Source organism: Meleagris gallopavo, chromosome 1 (genome assembly GCF_905368555.1).
Source record: "Meleagris gallopavo chromosome 1, MGAL_WU_HG_1.1, whole genome shotgun sequence".
Taxonomy (NCBI): Eukaryota; Metazoa; Chordata; class Aves; order Galliformes; family Phasianidae; genus Meleagris; species Meleagris gallopavo.
In genome coordinates, this window is record NC_139404.1 from 135,405,471 (window position 1) to 135,427,707 (window position 22,237).

General features: G+C 39.3%; 1 protein-coding gene across 7 annotated transcripts in view; it reads right to left on the reverse strand.

Annotated features, from left to right (window-relative positions):
• MCF2L (MCF.2 cell line derived transforming sequence like) overlaps positions 1–22,237 on the reverse strand; it is a 145,654-nt gene that overhangs the window by 53,328 nt on the left and 70,089 nt on the right. For 6 of the 7 annotated variants that reach the window (XM_085215275.1, XM_085215283.1, XM_085215259.1 and 3 more), the window contains 2 exons: positions 7,580–7,663; positions 1,185–1,299 (listed from right to left, as the gene is read on the reverse strand). In XM_085215275.1, coding sequence (XP_085071401.1) covers positions 1,185–1,299; positions 7,580–7,663 — 199 coding nt within the window. Of the gene's footprint in view, positions 1–1,184; positions 1,300–7,579; positions 7,664–8,308; positions 8,328–22,237 lie in introns of those variants that run through there. The other variant, XM_085215269.1, reaches the window with a different exon arrangement.

Consider the following 22,237-nt stretch of genomic DNA (forward strand, 5'->3'; position numbering starts at 1 on the left):
CTGTCAGAGAAGACTGAAGCAAAGAATTCATTAAGTATTTTAGACACATCCATGTTGGCAACTGCTAATATACGCAGCCCCATTCATCACAGGTCCATATTTTCCTTGTTCATTCCTATACTGTTAATGCAGCAGAATAATTTTCTCTATGGGAGCAGGGTGTGTGGGGCTTGGGTGCTTGATATGCCTCATTCCTTGTTCTTCAGCTCCAGGTGCATTGGGACTTTCCTGAAACCACCCCTATGTGTTTGGACAATGTTTCTGTAGTTGTCCTTTGTAGCTTGTCACTACTTTCATCTCCTGTATGCTGCCTTTGCACTGCAACACAAATTCACAAGTTTTCTATTTAGCCCAGACAGTCTCTCAGGGAGTGTCTTCATTTTTCAAGACATAACATTACTGTGCTTTGATGACGCTTGTCCCTAAAAACCTCACAGCTTTCAACCACAGATTTACTCTTTAGAATTGGCTTCCACTGAATTACACCTACCAGTTCCCTGAACAAGCCAAAGTTTAGGGTCTGTATTCCACTCTGCTACTTGCCTTCCTCACCTCTAACGGGATCTTGAATGCCATTGTTTTGTTCCCTAACAGATTTTCAACAAAACCATAGGTTTTGATGAGAGGTCGATTGACAATACTGCCATGCCCTCTAAGACAATTGAGTTTAATTGCTGGACCTGATTAGCACCACCACTCAAATTTTTGGAAGTGCTACAGAAGCTGTATATTCAATATGATAATGAAATGGAACACAAATAGTTAGGACAAATCCCCACATGTAACTGTGGAGTTCTGCTTCACACTGTGTAACATTTTGAGTAACAACAATTAGCAACTTCTGCCAAAACTGTGTTTTCAATCAAAACACAGAACATTGCACTCTAGGATCCAGAATACAAAGAAATGAAAAAAGAGCACAAGTTCTATCACGACATCTTTATCCATGCCTACAAGTAATTTTTTTTCATGCCCTGATGAACTGTAAATAGCACTATATATAATTAATCTAAATGCTACATTAGACAGTTCACACTTAATCAAAACTCTCATTGACTCTGCACCACCAGCTGCATTTGCTTCTGCTTTAAATACCAAGCCTGACTTTCTCCCCATGATGCGAATGACTGAAAAAAAGAAATATTTTATCAGATAAGAGAATTTTCTTCCAAACAGATGCTTACCTTGGGATGCTGGTCAGGTAGGTCAGGACATTCTGGAACTCCTTCTCAGGGATCTCGCTGAAAGCTGGGTAGTCTGGAAAGGTGATAACAGGGCATCCATCTCCCCCTCTTCCACCTATAAAAGAAACAAGCAGCAAGTGTGTTTACACTTAGGTCCTTTTATCTAGTCTGCAATTTGCCAGTATTTAAACTACCGTACTTTTCGTTCTCTTTAAGCAGTGCTCAGAGTGGACACTATGTGTTCTGAATAAACTAGTCTTCTGAGCTTAGAAAGTTTTATAGGTAAGGACTTGTTGCACCACATTAGATTTTTTCCTGTGTAAGTTGTTTCATGCGAACAGTTCAGACACCAGGTGGCAGTGCATCTTTCATTTAATAAGTGTTAAATGCAAGTAACCAAGAACCAAACTCTACCTTCTCAACTTGACTAATTCCTGCAAGCCTCTCCTCTGCTCTGCTTTCAGGACAGTTTAAAAGAGGTAGCAAAACAAGCTAGAGGAAGATATTTTGAAATGAGGTTTCCTGTTCAGCTTCTCAGCTTACCTACAAAAGGTAAAGCAAAGCCAAGCATCTACGCTACAGTATGGTTGCTGAGCAGATCACCTTATCTGTACTTCTCTGACACTTGCACCATGGCACTTCACATGCATTTTTATATGCCACAATACAATGTCATTATTATTATTATTCTTTTTTAAGGTGATGCTAATACTTAAGCAAATATCTTCATGGAACTACGTTGGACACAGGAGCTGTTGAACTGTAGCAGCTGCATGAATTTCAGGATTTCACAGCTGGGGGAGTTGTGGAGACAGTGCTGGAAAATTATCTTTGCTCAGCAGTTTGAAAAAAGAAAAAAAACAGACAAAAATGACTGTGACAAAACGATAAGTATATATTTTATGGCCTTGAAATTTGACCATTTTGTATAAATCCATTGTAAAATGCGTTACTAGCACTATCTGATCATGAGAGCAAGTGCCTCTGCATCCAGCCTCACCAGAAAAAGAAGAAATGCTAGAACTCGGAGTTATTTGATACAAGAAACCACCATTTCCCTCTGAAGCCACAAGAAACTGCAACAGCACAAACAATATCCTTATGTTAATACACAGTGAATCTGACTTGCATCTACTTGGTTACAGGCAATATGGTGTTACTACCATGCAGCTCTTGAAGTCAAACATCAGAAAATAGCGTGCTTTGGATTCATTTAAGCAAAATAAAATGCAACTGTTAGATAAATCATGAGTTTGCAAACACAACCTTTATGACACATCCAGACATTGCAACACTAAGTTAAGGGAGCTACTTTTAGCTACACAGATCCTCACAACACAAACCTAAGTTAAAAAAAAAAAAAACAAACAACAACTCAGGTTGTTATTGTTATTATTTTATTCTATCCATGTTCTAGGGAACAATGCATTTTCCTCTCTCATTTTTACTGAAAGCATTTTTGAGGCACGTTAATGAACGTTGCCTACATAGTGTCCTGCTCTCTCTAGAATACCTATATTTAGTTATCATTATACATTATTTTTAGTTTTCCCCTGGTTACTTGCTTTGTTCTATAAACTTCTATGAATAGGCCATATGAAACAAAAGAAAAAGAACAATACGTTTGGCTGGACATGGCCTCAAAGCAGAACCATGGAGCACAACTTTCGGGAAGTTCCCAGACCACCACTAATTATCAAAGGGAAACGCAGAGCCATCCTGCCTTGACAAAGCCTATAAGTTTTCGGTTTCTAGTGTACTCATCACTGGCTATCGTGGATGGGGATGACTCTATCCTGTGTGTTAGTACACAATTGAGCACCAATACTCCTGTATTTTCCTGATTGGATGCTTGGACACACCTATACCTCCCAGGGCTGCTCGAGTGCTTCTCATCACCAGCGCCTCACTGCTGCAAAGAGCTTACGTGATGTGTTGTTCTTAATTCTATAGAATTTCAGCTTTAACACCTCTATGCAGAAAGTGACTTCTTCACAGAGTAACTTGAAATAGATGATACTGCAACTGGAAGTGCATTACTGCAAGTGAGAGAAATGCTGCTCTAGAAAGCACTGGCTTCCTGCAAATGTCGTGTTTCTGGTAAGGAATTTCTCCTTTCTAAATACATTACTCAAGTAATTGGAGTACTCAGAGTATCTGAAATTAAGAGCAGACTTCATTGAAGTAGTGGATAAAAGCACATCCTTTGCAAAGGAAAAAATAAAGAGAAGCAAGAGGTAATTGTTAAAAATACCTGCTCCTTGAAATGAGAGGCAAGGTTTGTTTATATTACTTCCAAAGCTGCATTTTGCACAGGCTGATCAGCTGTAAGTATTCCAGCTTAGGAAGGAGAGGTTTTTTCATTTTCTTTTTTAAATCTCTACAGACTGAGAGATCAGTGTTCTGAATGTTAAGCTGCGGTTAAGTCTGTACCTGAGTGAGACAAACTGCTACATTTCTACCTCTTCCACTGTCAATACACAATGCACAGACTGAATGTCATATGGGCAACAAAACACATGTTTAAATTTAAAAATAAACGCTAATATATGATGCTGAATTCACACAAGTTCAAACAATTTTATAGACTCAGCACCCGTGGAGCAGTTTAACAGGGGAGGTATTTCCACATCATTTCCAAATGTGAAAAGAGCAAAAGCACTGACAATGAAATAAGGTTACAGAGAGCAAGGAGAAACATGTCATCCACAAATATAATTTAAAGGGCCAAAGCTATCAGGCATTTTGAAAGCTAGTAGCAATGACAACTTCCTCAACTGCAGGAAAAACAGCTATTAATAAATATGCAAGTTGCTTGAAGAACTATAAATAGCAATACATGCATATTGCCTTTAATGCAAATAACTTCTTTATTTTGAAGTTCTGCAATGCTTGAAAAGGCATTCAAAGGAAAGTGAGATTAAAAAGTTGGCTCAGTACTTGCAGTGGCTCAAAGTGTCATTTGCACATTACATAACTTACATGATTTAAGATGCGCATACAGATACCTGTCTCTATGCTTTTGTTCATCTACATTAACTTCAATACATCTACATATAAGAAAATATAAAGTGCAAACAAGAGACTGTAAGCAAGATATGCATTTTCCAGAGAGTTTTGAATGAATGCTCGTATGTCCCTTGAGATGATTTAAGAAAAAGAAAAGCCTTTGCTATGGAGAAGAAAAACAGTTGCACAAACACTAACTAGAAGAAAGTTTAAGATGAATGAAACAGTGAGCTAAGTAGAAAAGGACTGTCTGTTTGGGTATGTGGAAGGGGATATCTAATACAGACAAGCAGCAACAAAAAGAGTAGCAACAATTCTTGAAAATAAAGATTTTGTTCCAAAGAAAGAAAAAGCTCCAAAGAAAGAAGGTAGGTCTGAGGTAAAATATTAACATAATGTTTTTCATCTTTTCACCTTTTGCAAATGACTGATTTAAAACCTCATCCAGAGCTTGCCCCTATTAACTGTAGACTGAACACACAATTGCAGACACACTGCTGAGCCACAGCTGGAGCCTTCAACATTGACAGGAAGAGTAATACCTTGATGCAATTACACTTGGCTGTGTTTGCTGAAAAACTGAAGGATGAAAGTTTTGTTTTAAAACGTCAAAGTGAAATGAAAATGCATAAGTCAAATTGTCCAATAATAATAAAATAGAATATAGCTATAGTCCGTAGTAATGCAGCTGTCCTACTATTTCAGGCAAAAATAACTGAGTTAAAAGAGATATGAGCCTTGCATCTAAACTGAGTAAAATAGGATGACAAATGGCTGCTCTCACTAAGCTCCACTGCACAGTAGATTTAATGAGTGCTGACGATGCTTGTGGCTGTATGAACTCAAGAATGTTAGGGGGTGAAGAAACTACCATTGGACTCCATGAGATTTTATTCATCTACTGTAATCATCAGTTCTCTGCTTACTTCTGAGGAACAAAATGTAAGCACTACTTGCAATTGCCTAGATAGGCTGGTTCTTGAATGACATTATAAGCTATTTTTTTTGGGCCCAGTTTAAGAAGGAAACTTGGAAAAGCTTGGAAGCTTAGAAAGTAGAAAAAAATTGCAAGAACTGTAGCTTAAATACCATCATTTCAAATGGAGCGTGAACACCCAACTTCATAAACAAATTCTCATTTCCACGTGATACCATCACCCTGTAGAGGAAATAATCACTACCACAGACCCACACTTAGTCCAGTTTATATGGAAAGAATAAATTATAATAAACAGTCACCTGCAAGTACAGTGAGATTTTAAGAGCTTTTGACAAGCAAAGCAGAAAATCATTTTATTCCTGGGCACCTTTTCATCTCATGCAGGAATAAGCAGAGAAGAAAAGAACAGTCAGAGTCCAACTTTAGCCTAGAGACTATAACCTCCTTTACACTGAAGGAGGCAGAGTAGCTCTGCGAAGCTACTCATGCTCTCCCTTTCCAGACAACACTAAGCCGAGTGGTGCAGTTGATACAATAGAAGGGAGGGATGCCATCCAGAGGGACCTGGACAGGCTCAAAAAGTGGGAAACTAATGAGGTTCAATAAGGCCAGAGGGGAGAGGGAGAGAGTAAGTTCACTGCTGCACACCTGCATGAGCCTTACATACAGAAAGGAAAAAAAAAAAAAACAAAAACCAAAAAACAGCAACAACACAACAAAAAAATAGCCAGCAGCTCATCAGATGCCTATCAGCCTAAAAAACAAGCAGAAGCATCATCTCCCTTTACCCATTAGCAGCTAGCCATGGTCCCAGCACTGGGTTGGACCAAGCTCAGCAACTGATGCCTGCAAGCACAAACACATCACTTACTTGGCAAAGTTAGTTCAAGGACATCAAAGACATTCTGTGCTATGTAAGTACAACTGTGCTGCTTTTAGAGACTTTTTTTAAGACTAGAAGCAGGTTCCTTTGCAGAAAGAAGGCAGCAATACCGGTATGAAAACCCCTTCCAGACCTACATATCTCTAAGCCCAGCACTGAGACTATTGGGAAACTTGTGGCAGTGCTGCTCACTGAAACATTGCTTTCATTAAGTTTGAGATAGCAAATCCAATAGCACCTTAGCCTAGGTGAGATCTACAAGAATTTAACAGCACATCAGCACAATCACACTGTGCTCCCCCATTTCCAACAAGGACTTGGTTAGCTCAAAGACCTCTAGATCAGGATGTACCAAACTCCTTAGTACTTCCTTCCTTATTTCCTGTGCTTTTCAACATATTTATCAACTACCTAGACAGTGGGATAGAATGCACCCTCAGCACATTTGCTGACAACACTAAGTCGAGTAGTGCAGTTGATACAATAGAAGGGAAGGATGCCATCCAGAGGGACCCGGACAGGCTCAAAAAGTGGGACTACATGAACTTAATGAGGTTCAACAAGGCCAAGTGCAGTGTGTCACTTGGATCATGGAAATCTCAAATATGTGTAACAGACTGGGAGAACTCCTTGAGATTAGCTCTTTTGAGAAGGACTTGGGGGTTCCTGGTGGAAGAAAAGCTGGACGTGAGTCAGCAGTGTGATCTTGCAGCCTGGAAGGCCAACTGTATCCTGGGCTGCATTAAAAGAAGAGTGACTAGCAGGGAGACATAGGCAATTGTCCCTCTCTACTCTGCCTTCTGAGGCCCCCAGCACAAGAAAGTCATAGAGCTGCTGGAGAAGGTCCAGAGGAGGGCCGTGAAGATGAACAAAGGGCTAGAGAAGAAAGAATGAGAGATCTGGGCCTGTCCAGCTTAAAAAAGAAGAGGCTCCAGGGAGATCCCACTGTGGCCTTCCAGTATTTGAAGGGAGCTTACAAACAGGAAGATATCAACTTTTTTTCATTGCCTGTTAGTTATAGGACAAGGGGGAATGGCTTTAAACTAAAAGAAGGAGTTTTAGTTTAGATGTTAGGAAGAAATTCTTTACTGAGAGGACAGTGAGGCACTGGCACAGCTGCCCAGAGAAGCTGTGGTGCCCCATCCCTAGAGGTGCTCAAAGCCAGGTTGGATGGAGCCCTGGGCAGCTGAGCTGGCAGGAGGCAGCCCTGCCCAGGGCATAGGATGGGGCTGGGTGGGCTGTGAGGTCCTTTCCAACCCATACTAGTCTGTGATTCCATGATTTTCCCTCATGTAGTCTTTCCTCCAACCCTCAGTTCCACCCCACTCTAGTTCACTTTCTAGGAGCCAGGATAATTTAAGATTTTCACTACGAAAAAAGAAAGAAACAAAACTAAGAAACAAAAAATAACTTCTTTTTGTAGTAACAAGACTTTGTAGACTATTCTGAGTTGTTCATAAAGAACAGATTTCTCTTACATGTGAAAGACAGAAACTGTGAAAGCCCAACAGGCCCATCCATACACACAAGTGGTATCTGTATAAGGGAACATCAAGGTCTTACCTGACAGATAAGCAAATTGTTTCTTTAACTGGTCGTGAATATCTGCTGCATAGAGGGGGATGATATCCTGATGCATGATTTCATCTGTGGAAGAAAAAAAAAAATGTATTGCAAAATTGTTTTGAGTAAAATTTCAGAGCAGAGAGTAAGTAAAACAAAATCAGCATTAGAACTAACACCCAGGAAATAGCCTAATTTTGAAAAACTATGTGAAAATACCGAGAGACTTCCAAATGTTTGCCTTTTCATAAATTTTTCACAAACTTTATTTCATAGAGTATATTGATAAAGAAAATTAAAAGTCGTGTGGATTTGCTGACACTTAAAAGGTATATTGCCCGTCTCTGAACCAAACACTGAGAAGTTAATATTCCTCAAGAACAATCTTAAAACAGCGAGAGTTTACATATCAAATATATTTTTTTAAAACCTTCTCAACTCATATGAAAAAGGAACAGGTACACATTGGCACCTAGCTTGTCAGGCCTTGCTGAAGCCATCCCACACTTCCTGGACACTTCCAATTGTTCCAGCACCTACAAACTTCTCAGTGGCTCTTATGGAAGGAACAGCATGCAGCTATGGAAAACATCACTGCCTTCCAAAGGGAAATTTTACTGGTGAATAATCCTTGCTCTGTTCTGCATGAGGCAGGCCTGACAGGACTGGACATACAGCTCCCATGAAATCCACATATGCATACTTAGCTGTGTAAAAGCTTTGTCTTACCTTTTATGTGGCCGTTCTACCCCAGCTTATTGGCAAGTGTAATACTTTTAATTTCCAGCCACAGAATCTGAGCCGAGGCACTTCCTCCAGAAGGAGAAGGTCAAGCAGAAACCTAAGCCTTCTGACCGCAGTAAAGGCCTTCATTTCCAAGGCATGACAGAGTTGCCTCACTGACTAAGCTATGACCTTGTTCCGGCAAGGAAACAAAGTTCTACTCTTGAAATGCCTAAACCCTAACTATTCTGTCTGTTTAGCCTCACTGAAAAGCAGTGGAAGAATAACCTAGCATTTTTATTGCTTGGTTTGGAACATCTCTTTTAATCTACCATTATACAAAAAAGTTTTTTTTTTTGTTTTTAATGTACATTAAGTGTCATTAAGATACACTCAATTCTAACACTCAACTACATGCACAGAAAATGTAAGTAAAAATATACAGACATAGTATAGGGATAAACGTTACCAACCCTGAAGTACAAGCTGATCAAGCAGAAGTACTGCTTGAGACCTTTCAAATGTCAAAAAAAGCAGGGATTTCCCTGTTATTCCTATGAGCAATTCTCCAGTGTGCACAATTCTAAGAACTATGATTATTTGAGAACAGCCCCCAGAAATGTGCAGTTACTTCTTCCAGATAAGCACCAACTTATACAGGGAAACAGAACTTCTCTGTTCCCTTCCCGCCAGCCCAACAGTGGAGCAGCTGTGATCACTGTCAAGGTCACACCAATCAGAGCTATTTTTCTGCATCCGGTGAACTGCTGCTTGAACCAGAAGACCTCTGCATACCACACTGTCAGATCCCTAAATGGTTAGGTCTAGCTGTCAAGTTAGATTTCTCCAAGACCTTCAGTTTACATCATCATCTTAAAGTCTTAAAGGAAAAAGCAGAAACAGACCTTCTACAAGTTAAATCTCAAATGGCCAACTCCTTTCTGTTTCCAGGGGCAGATTTTGTTTTTAATGTAAGTGATTTTTAATATGAAGAGCTTACCTGCAGCAGTGTTTAATAAGTCAAAGCCAGTCCCTGATTCTGCAAATAAGTCCCTGCAAGTGGAGCCATTTACCTGAACACACCATATGATAGGATCAACGTCAACTTTTTCAGTGGGTGATAGGAAAAAGGAGAAAAAGGCAAGCACCCTGTAATGCACTTTTAGTCAGAGCAGAAGTAATTTTTGCTATTATCACATAAGCACATTATACATGTGTATACACACACACGTATTGAATGCATAGGTAAATATCTGACGCATAACATTCAAGTAGGCAAGATGTTCATAAGTCAGGAAACGTGTCTGATAGACACAATGTCCAATAAGGATCACTACTTCCTGGCATGCCCACATGATCTGTCACATCATTGTCCCAACTCGTGCCACGCAAATACACGAGCACTGTTTTGGTTGTCCCCTGCTCCCTGTGACAGAAGCAACAGCTTTTGCAACTAGCACAGCCTTGAGATCAAACACTTTCACTGAAAGCACAGTACTTTCCTCCCCAAAGTTTGAGTCTCACTTTAAAGTCACGCTTAACAGCCAGAGTGACTGCATACAGACTGACAGCTTCCTGGAGCCCGTCCTGCTGCACTCCATTTGCCACAGCACTGCCCCTCACCTGGTGCTTGCTTATTTGGTTTCGCAGCAAGCTTCAGGAAGCGGACTGTGTGTTAAGATCAGGGCTAACCTGCAATCATTTGGGAAAACTGAAATAACAAATAGCGTAAAGCAAAGTGAGAAAATGAAACTCTAGGAACTGTTGTTCATTCTTGTTTGCATTGCCTTGTTCAATCTTAAGATCAACTGCCAATAAGGATTGAAAAGTGAATTTAATAGTCATTTTTATGTTTTCTGATGAGCTAAATCAGATTATTTAAGAAAGAAAAACTGTTAAAGCATTTTCCAGCAGCCTCAGAAGTGAGGAAGATGGTTGTCAAGTCACTGCTCATAAGAACAATTAATTCCCCCCAGTCTCCTCTGCAGGTTGCTCTCCCAAGAGCTCTTCTCATGAATTTTGACAGAAATCCCTGCCAGCTCTCCCCTCTCCAACATTCTGTCTCCTTTCAGGGAAAAAGGCCCTGAAATTAATTGCCCCCATTACTTCCTTTACATATAGAACTCCCCCAAAATAAAGAGTTATTCAAAAGTTGGAGTTCAATCTGATTTTGCAGGAAGTTTCTCCATCAACACATGGGTATGTGGCGTCCCTACTAGAAGGTAATGGAAGCTTGCACGTACTGAGCAGTATACGAGGGCACATGCTCCTTTGGCTCACAGATCTGGAGAAAATGATATATTTAAATTCTTTAAATTTCTTTAATAGCCTTTAAAGAGAGAATGTGCCACCTGCTCTGCTCTTCAGGGACTATTTTCATTTTAGTGAAGCTAATTAAGAGCATATTAAAATAGTTACTAAAGAAATCTGTTTCCTAAGGAATTTTTAAGGGCACACTTACATGAAACAACATTCATGTAGACCATGACTATTTTTAATTTTAATTTTACATTGATTCTCTCACACACTGTTTTCAAACAGATACCCAAGAGTTTGGTTTACCGTATGTGAAAGAGATACTCACTCTACAGCATGCTAGAATATCCAGTCTTTCCACTCACTCTCTTTTTAAGAGTTCATTTAAAGAGATTTCTTGAGTAGCTTGCTTAACACAAAGCCCTCAAGATTCATAGCACATCTGGTTTTGTAGCTGCTGTAAAATAAAGGTTTTTTTTTTAAAGTTATTGCCACTTTTTAAAAATTATTATTTCTAAAACTGAACACCCAACAGCTGAGAACGCAGAAAATTTTTTTCCTAAGCCAACACGTAGAGGTTCTTTAAAAAAAATAAGATGAAAAAAACCCACAAGAGCTAGTGTTGAAATTGAACCGAAGGGAAGACAGAAGTATCATCTTACTAATGTAGAGATATCAGTTAAATATGTATTTTTTACATAGAAAAGATTGTTTCTCTAAAGAAATATATTTTAAAACTACCTTCTAACTCCATTTGAAATCTTGATTTAATAGTGCTGTCTCTATCTATGAGAGAGGAAGGTGGCTTAGAGAGGTCTGATGCCAGATCAGCAGCAGCAATTGCCTACATCTCAAGTGAAACAGGATTACAGTTTAATAGTTTTATCATGAGAGCATAAAGGTAACTCATTTTTGAGTTGTCTGGCATGAGGAAGACCTGAAGAAAATTGGATCTGAGAAGATGGTCAATGTCACTCAGGTTAAGGTTTTCTCTCATCAGTAATAAGGCTACAACCTCTACAACCAAACTAAAGCTTATCTCGTTCAGATTTAGTCTGACATGAAGCAAAACCTTTTTCATACAACACAATACCAGAGATGAGTTTAAAGCAAACTGTATCAACATTATGCTAGAGATCTCGTAATAGGACGTGTAATGGTTTTAATTTGATTCCCACCAAGCCAGTGGGAATTATACCACCCTTACGAGTAGCTCTGTATAAAATCCTATGGCTATCACTTTACATCAGCTTGAAAGCCACCCTGTTTGTGCTTTTGCACACACATGGACCCAATTATGCCTTTCAGCACAGAATCCAGTAACACATCATAAAGCAACGTAGAAATCATTTTCCTGCCTCATCTTGCTGAGCCAGCAAGATTGTCCTGAAAATGCAACAAGAGCTTCTCTATTAAATGCATGCCTTAAATTGAATAAGTATGATTGGTCTCAATCAGTCTTGTTTTTGATTTCTCTGTAAAGTCTACCCACCCAAAGAGTTGAATGTCTTTTATGACAAAGGTCTTCATTTGAAGAATCTTTTTACTAAAGCAATCCTCCCATCTGCTAACTATAATTGCAAGATAATGACTTTTAGAACAGTCCCTTCATTTCTCTCAGCCCCAAGGCAACCTCTTCATTTCCTCATTCTTCTCTCTTCACCCACCCTCTTTCCCCTCCAACCACCAGCACCAACAGTCATCTCTTGTGTAGCCCCCAGAGCAGGAAGGGCCAGAAAAGCAGAGCGAGGGAAGACAGCCTTCTTCCACATACCAACATGTGAAACTAAGAAAGCCATCAAAACATAATGACAGCTCTCCAAATTTAGAATGGAATAAGGAGGCTGAGGGAAGATCTTATTACTCTCTTCAAATACCTGAAAAGTGCTTTCAGTGAAAACGGGGCTTATCTCTTCTCACTTGGGACGAGGGCGAGGACGAGAGACAGGACAAGGGGAAATGGCCTCAAGTTGCACCCGGGGAGGTTTAGGTTGGCTATCAGGAAACACTTCTTTACAGAAAGGATTGTTAAGCACTAGAATAGCCTCCCCAAGAAGGTGGTTGAGTCACCATCCCTGGATGTGTTTAAAAACCGTTTGGATGTAGTGCTCAGGGACATGATATAGCAGAGGGTTGTTAGAGTTAGGGTAGAATGGTTAGGTTGTGGTTGGACTTGATCTTTAAGGTCTTTTCCACCCTGAACTATTCTATGCTTCTACAGAGATGCCTACAAGCTCCATGGTTAGGTATGTTGAAACCTAACAGCTGCTGACCAAGTTGCCCTGATCTTGCACTATTTGTATCAGTCCAACCCAGCTACAGTTATCTCATGGAAATATACATAATCAAGTATCAACATCTCACAGCCCAAGATATCCCATGGAAGAACTCATTTATCTTTTATTTGACTAAGCTGCAATAAACTAAAAGGCCAGAAAATGCAGGAGACTAATTCCCATGAATCTGCATGCAAATCACAGCCCTCTCTTCTAAGGACAGTAACTTTCTTCCCAATTATCTGGATAAAACCACATTCTCTCAACTTTCTGGTGAAAATTCATGGAGAACTAGCAAGCAGGAAATGCTAATTCATCATCTGTGCCAGCATCTCAACTACTAGGAAAAATAGAAATAAAGCAATCTAATACTTCAAATATCTTTGTAGGGTATTACTGTCCAATAAACATTTTAAATGATACAGGCACAAGATTTTTTTTTTTTTTTACAAGAAAAGTCTACAGAACAGTTACATCGTCTGTTTTCCTTCCTAGTCAGAAAGGATAATTTCTTTTCAAGAACCCCGAATCACAAAAAACAATCAAGTTAAGACACCTTTAACTAAAACATGCTTTACGTAATTTCCACTTCTGTGGCATTGTTAACATCAGCTTGTTTTCTGTATGGCTCCTGATTTCCTTTAAGCTAATGGAGCATAATTTAAAAGGCCTTACTATGAGAGTTAATGACATAGAGGACTCTACAGCCTATTACTACAGTACAAGCCACAATAGTATGACTAATTGTTCACTGCTACAACAGTCTACTCTGTAGTCCCATACATTTTCAGTGTTGAGTAATGGTCTAACTGAGCTAAGACTCAGAACTGGTACTGTCAGAGAAAATCTAAAGTCTTATAATAGAGGGAACATCACTTCCATGCTCAATTCTCACTCAAGCACTTTGCCTATGAATTCCAGACTGCTTAGATCTTTAGCAGAGCCCATGATGTTTCTGCAGCACTTTCCATAACCCGTAATGTGGTAATACTTACATAACTCCATTAAAATGAAACTGGAGAATTTCTTTTAATCACATCTAGAGAAGAACACACTTTCTCTAATGAAATGTAGGGGTCAATAACTTTCCCCTATGTGTGCAAAAACAGAAAAACTAAAATCTTTATATTACGTATGACTATCAAAATACTGCTTCATTCAAGTAATTCTTATTTCCTATTATTGCACTTTCAGAAAAAAAAAATTGTCCATCTGTTTCTTCTTTCAGATCACAGGGTCAGAGCACAGGGTCATCCCACTATCTACAGAACTGTGGGAATGAAGGTCTGATCTCACGTATGGAGACTCATCACTGATCCTTCTTTTAGAAACTGTTGAAGTGTACAACAAATACTGCACTGCTGAGCTGGCATGAAAAGATAAGAAATATAGTAGTCCACTTTTTCTTTGCTCAGATAGTGAAATAGCTGCTCAAAAGCATACTTTGAAAGAAACCAAAATCTTGGTTAGCACTGTCAAACATGTCTCTAGAACTCCTGGATTTGAGAATTTACTGTGAAGGATGTCCTTGTCTTTTTTTTTTTTTCTTCCTTTTTCCACCGCTCTTTTGCAGAAGGCAACAGAATTCTTAGCTCTAGTTTGCCTATATAACATCATCTCAAAGCACAAACTTCAGAAAAAAATATTATTCTCTCTTCTGTGTGTAACAGAAATACAAGATACTGAGAAGGTAAAAACCAACACCTCCTTAATCTTAATCAGTCACATCTATGGACTTGATGCATGTACTTTGTAGTCATTTTACAAGAGTGACTGAACACTAGGTAAACTGTAACTAGAAGAAAGCTGTAAAGTAATTAAGAAGTCAACATAACAATCAGTAAGATCTAATGTTCCCTATACTTGAGGAAAATCTAAGCTAAGATAAATTACATAAGGAGTGAGGGGGAAGTTTCAGTTCTTGTAAGAAATCTGAAAGAATTACCAGTTACAGTGACTGATTCATTCCAATGTCCTTTTGCTCTACGTGGTACTTAAGCACATCTAGTGCTAGTTTGTTTTGGTGAAAAAGAGATGCCCTTTGCGCTATGTCAAGTCATGATAATTATTTCCTTCCTAAACTGAGATGAGGAACTTTGAATCACACCACACAGCCACCTCATATCATAACTTTTTGTCAGCAGCAAAGAGGACTTGCAGAGAGAAGGGACAGCAAAGATGTCACATGGACCCATGGTGCAGAAGCGAAAACTTATGTAGTGCATGACATGGTATTGCTAACACAACAGTCTCACTCCCTTTTCAAGATGTCCTGAAGAAAGCCTGAACTTATCTTCTGCCTACCAGTAAGCACTTCTCTGTTCTTGCAGAATGGTTTCAGACTGCTAAGAACCATGCACTCAAAATACATTGAATGATATTGCCAAAACTGCAGCATTAGAATATTCTAGACTTCTGAACTGTACTGAGTGTATAGCATAAATATATTTATGAAGTATTAGAGGTGCTTAAAATCATCTCCAAGGTCCAGATTTTGCAAAAAGCAAAGGATATTTCAAGCAGAGAAATATTACATACAGACAGAGCAAAGAACACTTTCCTAGCAAATACTCAAGTGCTAAGGTGATTGACCCAGATGCGTCTTTCTCAGTACTTTATCACAAAGCCTCCATATAATTTAAAGAAGTGTTAGACTTAGCAAAACTCTCATAATAATTCTCTCAGAGCATTAAATCTTATTACATGCAGCTGACTTTCTAAGTACTAAAGTCTTGCAACAGGGAGAAAAACAGTCTAACCAATGTAACAACCATGAAGACCAACTGTAAATAGAGATTGCAAATCACAAGACACGTTCAATGCAGCTTAAGAACTATTGGTCTATTATCAGTTTAAGCACGTACCCTAAAATAGATACCTTTTCAGGCAACCAAGCCAAGGACACTTCTTGAGTGCAATCCTTAACTTCTAACTCTCTCTACAGAAAAGTATGCATCTCAAAGCATACCCAAAGCTTTAACCGAGAAATGAACACACGCAGGACCAGCTGCACAAATACCTGAAAACTCTACTTAACAGAAACTGGTTTTGAACAGAATTTTGGAAGAAAGATAAGATGTTAAAGAAGGCATGCTTTCAGCCTTGATGAGCAAATGGAAACCTCATTTAAAAAACAGTAGGGTGGTAGAAGATAGTTGGAAGAATATATTCTTCACGTGTTCAAAGAACATTACCAGTCAGCACTGCTGTGGTATACCCCTACACAGCATTTTTGCTTGAAGTAAGTTCATCTGCGCAGCATAACACTGCAATAACAACCATAGGAGTTACAACAAAAGCGAGGATGAATTGAATCACTTCTAACAAACAACGTATTTAATGGTATTTGGACACTAGTACACTTCTCTATAAAGCCAAAGTGTATAAACTAATGGTTTGAAAGGGGATGTTGAGAACTTCATGGATGCCAGTGTGCACAAAGGAGGAGCCAAGTATTCATGAAGTGGTTTATTTGATTCCAAGGAAGCTGTTCAGCTAAGAAGTGCTAGCCTCCAGCTGTCTGTGAGCTTCCTGATACCCAAGACTGTCTACAGATGGCTTTACGAAGATATGGCTGATCAGCTGGTGGCCAAAGTGGCTGTTCCATGTCAAACAGCAATGACAGAACTGGTAATGGAGAAGCTCAGGACTCTCTGCGCCTTACTGCCTAATATCCTTATAAAGATGAAAAACAATGCATCTCTTCTCAAGCACTATCAACTTTAACTGGTTCTGGCAATACAGAGGGGGGACATGGTTCAGGGTCTCACAGCCAGCTCTGCCTCTCACATCCAGCATTTTGAAGGCAACATGCTGAAAGTTTGGCAGGAAGCATTCTTCCTCCCCACCTTTGCTTTAGAGATGCATTTTCACCTACTTTAGGTCTCAAATTAAGCATCCATTCATTATCTAATCTGGGAATTTGGCACAATGCTAGAATGACTAATCAAGTTCCGCTAAATAAAGCCCTGGCTCTGAAAGCACTGGGTTATTTCTGATGGAAACTGACTGTGCAAAACAAATCAATGAAGATATAATTTCTTGGATTTATTTCAGTTTCTCTCATCTGCCTCAGAAAGAACACAACCCTAAACAAACATTAGATTATGTTTCTATAAATGAAACAATCTAAATGGATGTCAACTCTATTTTGAGAGGCTGTTTTGCTACACTTTAAGTACACAGATTGATGGCTCTCTCTTAGAACCTCGTCCTTGTAAGGGATACATGGAAATAGCTTAAGCTTCTTGGAACAAAAAAAATGTCCTTGTTTTCTATACACCAAGGACTGGATGCATGTTAAAACAGAAACAAATTGCTGTATGTTTGTTAAGAGGAGTCTCAAGTAAAAACACAAAATCCTTGCTTAGTGCTTGAATACAACACCCACTCATTATTTTAACTGTGAAGGGAACAGATGCATCATTTACTCTGATGTACAATTCTACAAACTCTGTGGAATTAAATTTTATAAAAACCATGGTTGTTAAAAAAAAAAAAATGCTGTGAGCTACTGCTCTTGCATTTTCAAAGGCTTTGATTCTCCTGCTCAGAACAGAAATGCGTAAGGCTGCATTCGGAAGAGAAATGTCCTGGAAATGAAAGGAGTCCTAAACATTCGATACTTAAACAAGTGCCTGAGAAACAGGAGCTACAGAAACATTTGAGGGAAAACAACAATAATCAATACCACACGAGGGTCTTTTTATTCCAAGATAATGCAGTAACGATGAGAGGCAGAGCCCCCCATTCATCACATGCAGTAAAGAGGCAAAGGAGAAAGTAGAGCTTGAACTTCCTTGCTGTTGGGCATTCTCCTCTAAGTGATCATTTAACCATAAATGCAGCAAGGTGCTCCTTTGAGACTGAATGCAAGTAAAAAACAAACAGAAAAACAAAAGAACAACAACAAAAACAACCAGCCATATCGGCAGTGTTAAAACCAGTATTTACTTTTAAAAACCTGGCCAGACATCCTAGTAAATACTAGTTTAATATTCTCAATGACAGTGTGAAGATACTCTACAGAAGTTTGAAACAAATTTTTAAACCTGACTAATGCTTATTAGAGAGGAGAGAATGTCTCTGTTGAAGCTTTGCACAGCAGAAGGATGAGAGAGAACAGTCACAAGCTGCAGCAAGGGAATCTTCAACTGAACACAAGGCAAAAAAACTCACCACAAGGGTCGTCAAGCACTGAAGCAGACTGTCAAGTGAGGCTGGGCACCCTCTACTCTTTGAGATTTACGAAACTCAGATAGACAAGTTTCCGAGAAACTTGCATCAACTTCGATGTTAATTTCGCTTTGAGCAAGAAGTTGGATGAGGTGGCCTCCAGGGGTTCCACCCAACCTCTATTTCTCTGTAATTTTGAAGGAATTCCCAATCTGAAAGTCCCCAAGCCCACCTTATAAATCCAGAAAGTGAAAAAACCTGCAGAAAAGATACCATGGCCTTGCAAGTGAACTCATGCAAACTAAACTGTGTCCCAATTTCAGTACAGTGACTTTAAAAATGAATTTAGAATAGAGTAAAATTTAGTTATGTTGATGTATCTACTGTATCCTAGGCTAAAAAAAAAATCTGTCTACTGCTGCACAATATGTCAATCTTCTGGAAAAGAAAATTAAAATAGCAAAACCAAGGAACATTTTTAAAGAACAAGAGAAGAAAAACATCCCAGAGTCATAATGAAGTAGCACTGCTTTCTGAGAAGACTCAGTCCATAATTTGTTTCCTCAGAGCTATTCACAACCATCTATGGGTTGTAAAGGTCTCATGTCAACAACAGCTTTGCCGGATGCAGAGATCCTTTCCCACTGTAGTATATTATCCACCATCAGCTCCAGTATACGACTGCTTTTTAGTATGTTATCTATCATATGATCTAGCAATAGACATTCCCACCCATGGCAGATGGGTTGTGCCAGATAAGTCTTCTCCCAGAACATTCTGTGACTATATTCTCAATATCGAACTACTAGTGCTGACATTTCACTCCTGTACCACTCACTTCCAGATGTGCAAAACTCTCATGCACAGATCTGCCTCAAGAGGTAGAAGGGAGCCCAATTTCACCGCAAAAAAAAAGAGTGAAAAGCCAAGATTTAAGGACATTCCTCTCAATTACATGCACACACAGAAGACCTCTGTTGGAACTCCAGACTTCTTTCCACATTTTCCCTATCTAAAAGATTATCATGAGAATCTCCCAGTGGGACTTTCTTTGGGATCCAGTCCCTCAGGGAGAGGGACATGCCTTACTCTTACTTCTGCAGTGTGCCTACAAGTTGGGAGGTGCTTCCATCCCCATTCACGTATTGAAAACCAGAGTTGCTCACAGCTATCTGCAAAGTCTTTAAGCAGAATAGAGAATTTCTGTAGGACTCAATATCTCACACCCATTTTCTCCTTTCATTTTGTAAATTCTTTTTCTCATCTCCTTATCCTCACTCCCTGAGATATACTGATATAGGAATTCCCCCAAAAGATTTTTTTTTTTCCCCTTGGAAACTATGAAAATTTCCAAGGGTTGGGAACAGAAGGATCTGAGACCTCTTCCCTGCTTTTGTTCTTTCCCTTTTGCTGACTGGAGACAAGGTGCATCATGTGTAGAGCACAGGGTTGGAGAAGAAAATCAGAGCACTGGAGAAAGGAACACCATCTCTGTCCCTTCTGAAGCTCTGAGAATGAAATATTCTAACAGGGTCACCATGAACATGCTCAAGAAGTGGTGGCAGACAAGATGAAAACTGAGTCTTTGTAATTGCTAACAAAACCAGCCCTTCTAACTTATTTCTCAATAATCACATACAGATTAAAGCACTCTATTTTTAATCTGGCAATTTAAACAAATCATCCTAGCACAACAACACGTGCATCACCATGATTTTACACAAAACAGAAATCCCCTCTTTCATACAATAATACGCATTTTCCTAGAACTACCCCTTCCCTCTCAGCACATATAGAAATGCACACAATGATCAGAGTTCAATGTTTTCATCACTCCACACTTTCAATCTGGCTATAGCTTCATCCTTCTGACATCCATCATTCAATTCCCTTAAGCAGTGTGCCTTCAGGTATTCCCCATTGTAATATGAAGCACTGCTGAGAAGCAGAATGCTTGCAGACTCGCTGATAAATTAGCAATATGAAGTAGAAGATCCACTCTTTACATACCTTTTTCATTTAAATTTGACATCTTAAAAGCAGCAACTGCAGGTTAGCCACCAGTCCATTAGTCCCATGTGCTCTCTCTGCTATTCCTCTGCAGTAGTCATGCATACCAAAACCAGAAAACAGAACTGGAAATGTGAATTCAAGCACCAGAATAAGGAAGCAATTTTTGCTTGTCCCTATTTCACAAAACACGCTTTCAGTTTTGCAATGGACTGTAGTTGCACTATTAACAGCAAATAATATCTCCACTGTTTCATTTATATCTTAACAGAAACAAGATTCCTATAGAAAGCTCTGACTGGAGGAATTTAAGAAATAACGTATTTGAGATTAGCCCTCCTATACTAACAACCAGGGGATGACAAATGACATCCTGTGAAAGAAACCGTGCCTCCCCCCACACTTCAAACAGGGATTGAGGCAAATTACATATTTGGTATTTACGTGAAATGCAACAAACTGAAAATTATAGCCCATATTCAGGGACAGCAGGATGGCTACAACAGCACATTCTCCTCTTAAGTCTTAGCAGTGCTTCTGATGGCCATAATCACTGCGTGACCGAATCCTGAACCAAGTGCTTTCTCTGTGAAATGCAGGAACAGATTCGGTGGATCCACGTGATGTACTGAGAAACACATCCACAAAGAAAAGGACACACAGCAAATTTACACAAGCACAGAACACACACAAGCCCATAACAATAAAATGCACTTATATATAAGATGCACAGCAAACAAAAGAGTACAACTTCTGCCTTTGTACTACATCACACCATCACATTTTCCTCAGTAGGATGTTATCTGTCTGAAATCCTGCCTGAATTGCAATCTAGCAACTAAAAAAATTGAAAAGACTCAACACACCTGTGCATTTCTTCAGAAACAGCCACAATTCAGCAATATCTTTGTAGAGCAAAGAGATCAAACTTAAGGTCATGTCGCTCCTAATCGATTAAGTGCAAAATAGTTCAGCGGACAGTGACCTATTTATCTGTGAGCTCGTCTTCAGCATGCAGGGAGAGTGCAGAACTGCATCTTTCAGCCAAAGCCAAGGCACCCGGGACACAATACCTTTCTTCAAATTACATGTGCAGCAACTGTGGCTTTCAGCAGCACCAGGTCCTCCACTGTTTAGCCACTTGCTGGTTACTTACCACGTTTTGTCTTCCTGCATCAAGCACTTGCATGCGTTAGATTCCACCCACTGACTTTAAATGGGAACAAGGGTACTGATCAAACACCACCAAGAGGAAAAAAAAAGTCTAAGTGTGGCATGTCAAAGATCTCACTTTACGAGCACTAGTTTTAAACCTGTCCAGCAAATCCATCTTCATTTTTTTTTTTTCTAACCACCCTTAATTCCTTCTCCACACAAGGAAATTTTGTAATGAGCTCATGGAAGAAGTCCCTCAGAAACAGACCAAGCATGTCATACTGCTGACGAAGTTCTTACCCCAGTCTTTGACAGAACTGAACTAGGGTGTTTTGCTTGGTGATAAACTCAATAAGCACCTGTTCCCTATGAAGAATTCTACCACAAGCAGCAGGAACTGTCAAAAGGAAACGTATGCATTCAAGCAATGTGACTTTTTAAGTTGAAACAAATCTTATCCATAAGAAAATGGGAAATTAAGGCAATAAATAATAAACAATAATCAAAATATTCTGTATGTTCAGATACTAATGCTCAGCCTTGCTTCTCTTGATCCTTTGAAGTAATCATCTGGTGATGGACTACCTGACAATGAATGCACTTGGGGTTAACTACCAGCAACCCAGACTCACTACTACAAAGAGCCAGACCATGAGTGAGTGACAGCAACAACCACGTGAAAACAAACAGACTGATTTCCCTCACTTGAAGATGTTATAAGAGCCCTTTCCTGGCAAGAGGGGTCAAGGAAAGAGGACAGTGAGGATAAAAAAGCTCGGATTGATGGTTGCATCTGTTCACAAGATCCCATTTACAGATGAGAAAAGCTCAGTTTTAGCTTCAGCATGTCCGGCTCTCAAACAGTACCATAAATGCAAAACCCAACAAATCACAAGCCACCCACAGAACACAGCAGGAGTTATTTGATGAAGTGCCCCACACATCTGTTCTCATCACTCATACTGTTAATAATCACAAGGTGATTTGCCCTATTATGATAAATCTATTGAGAAATAGGTTTAATCAATGCTTCACATTAAAATACAGCCTGAATAATATTATT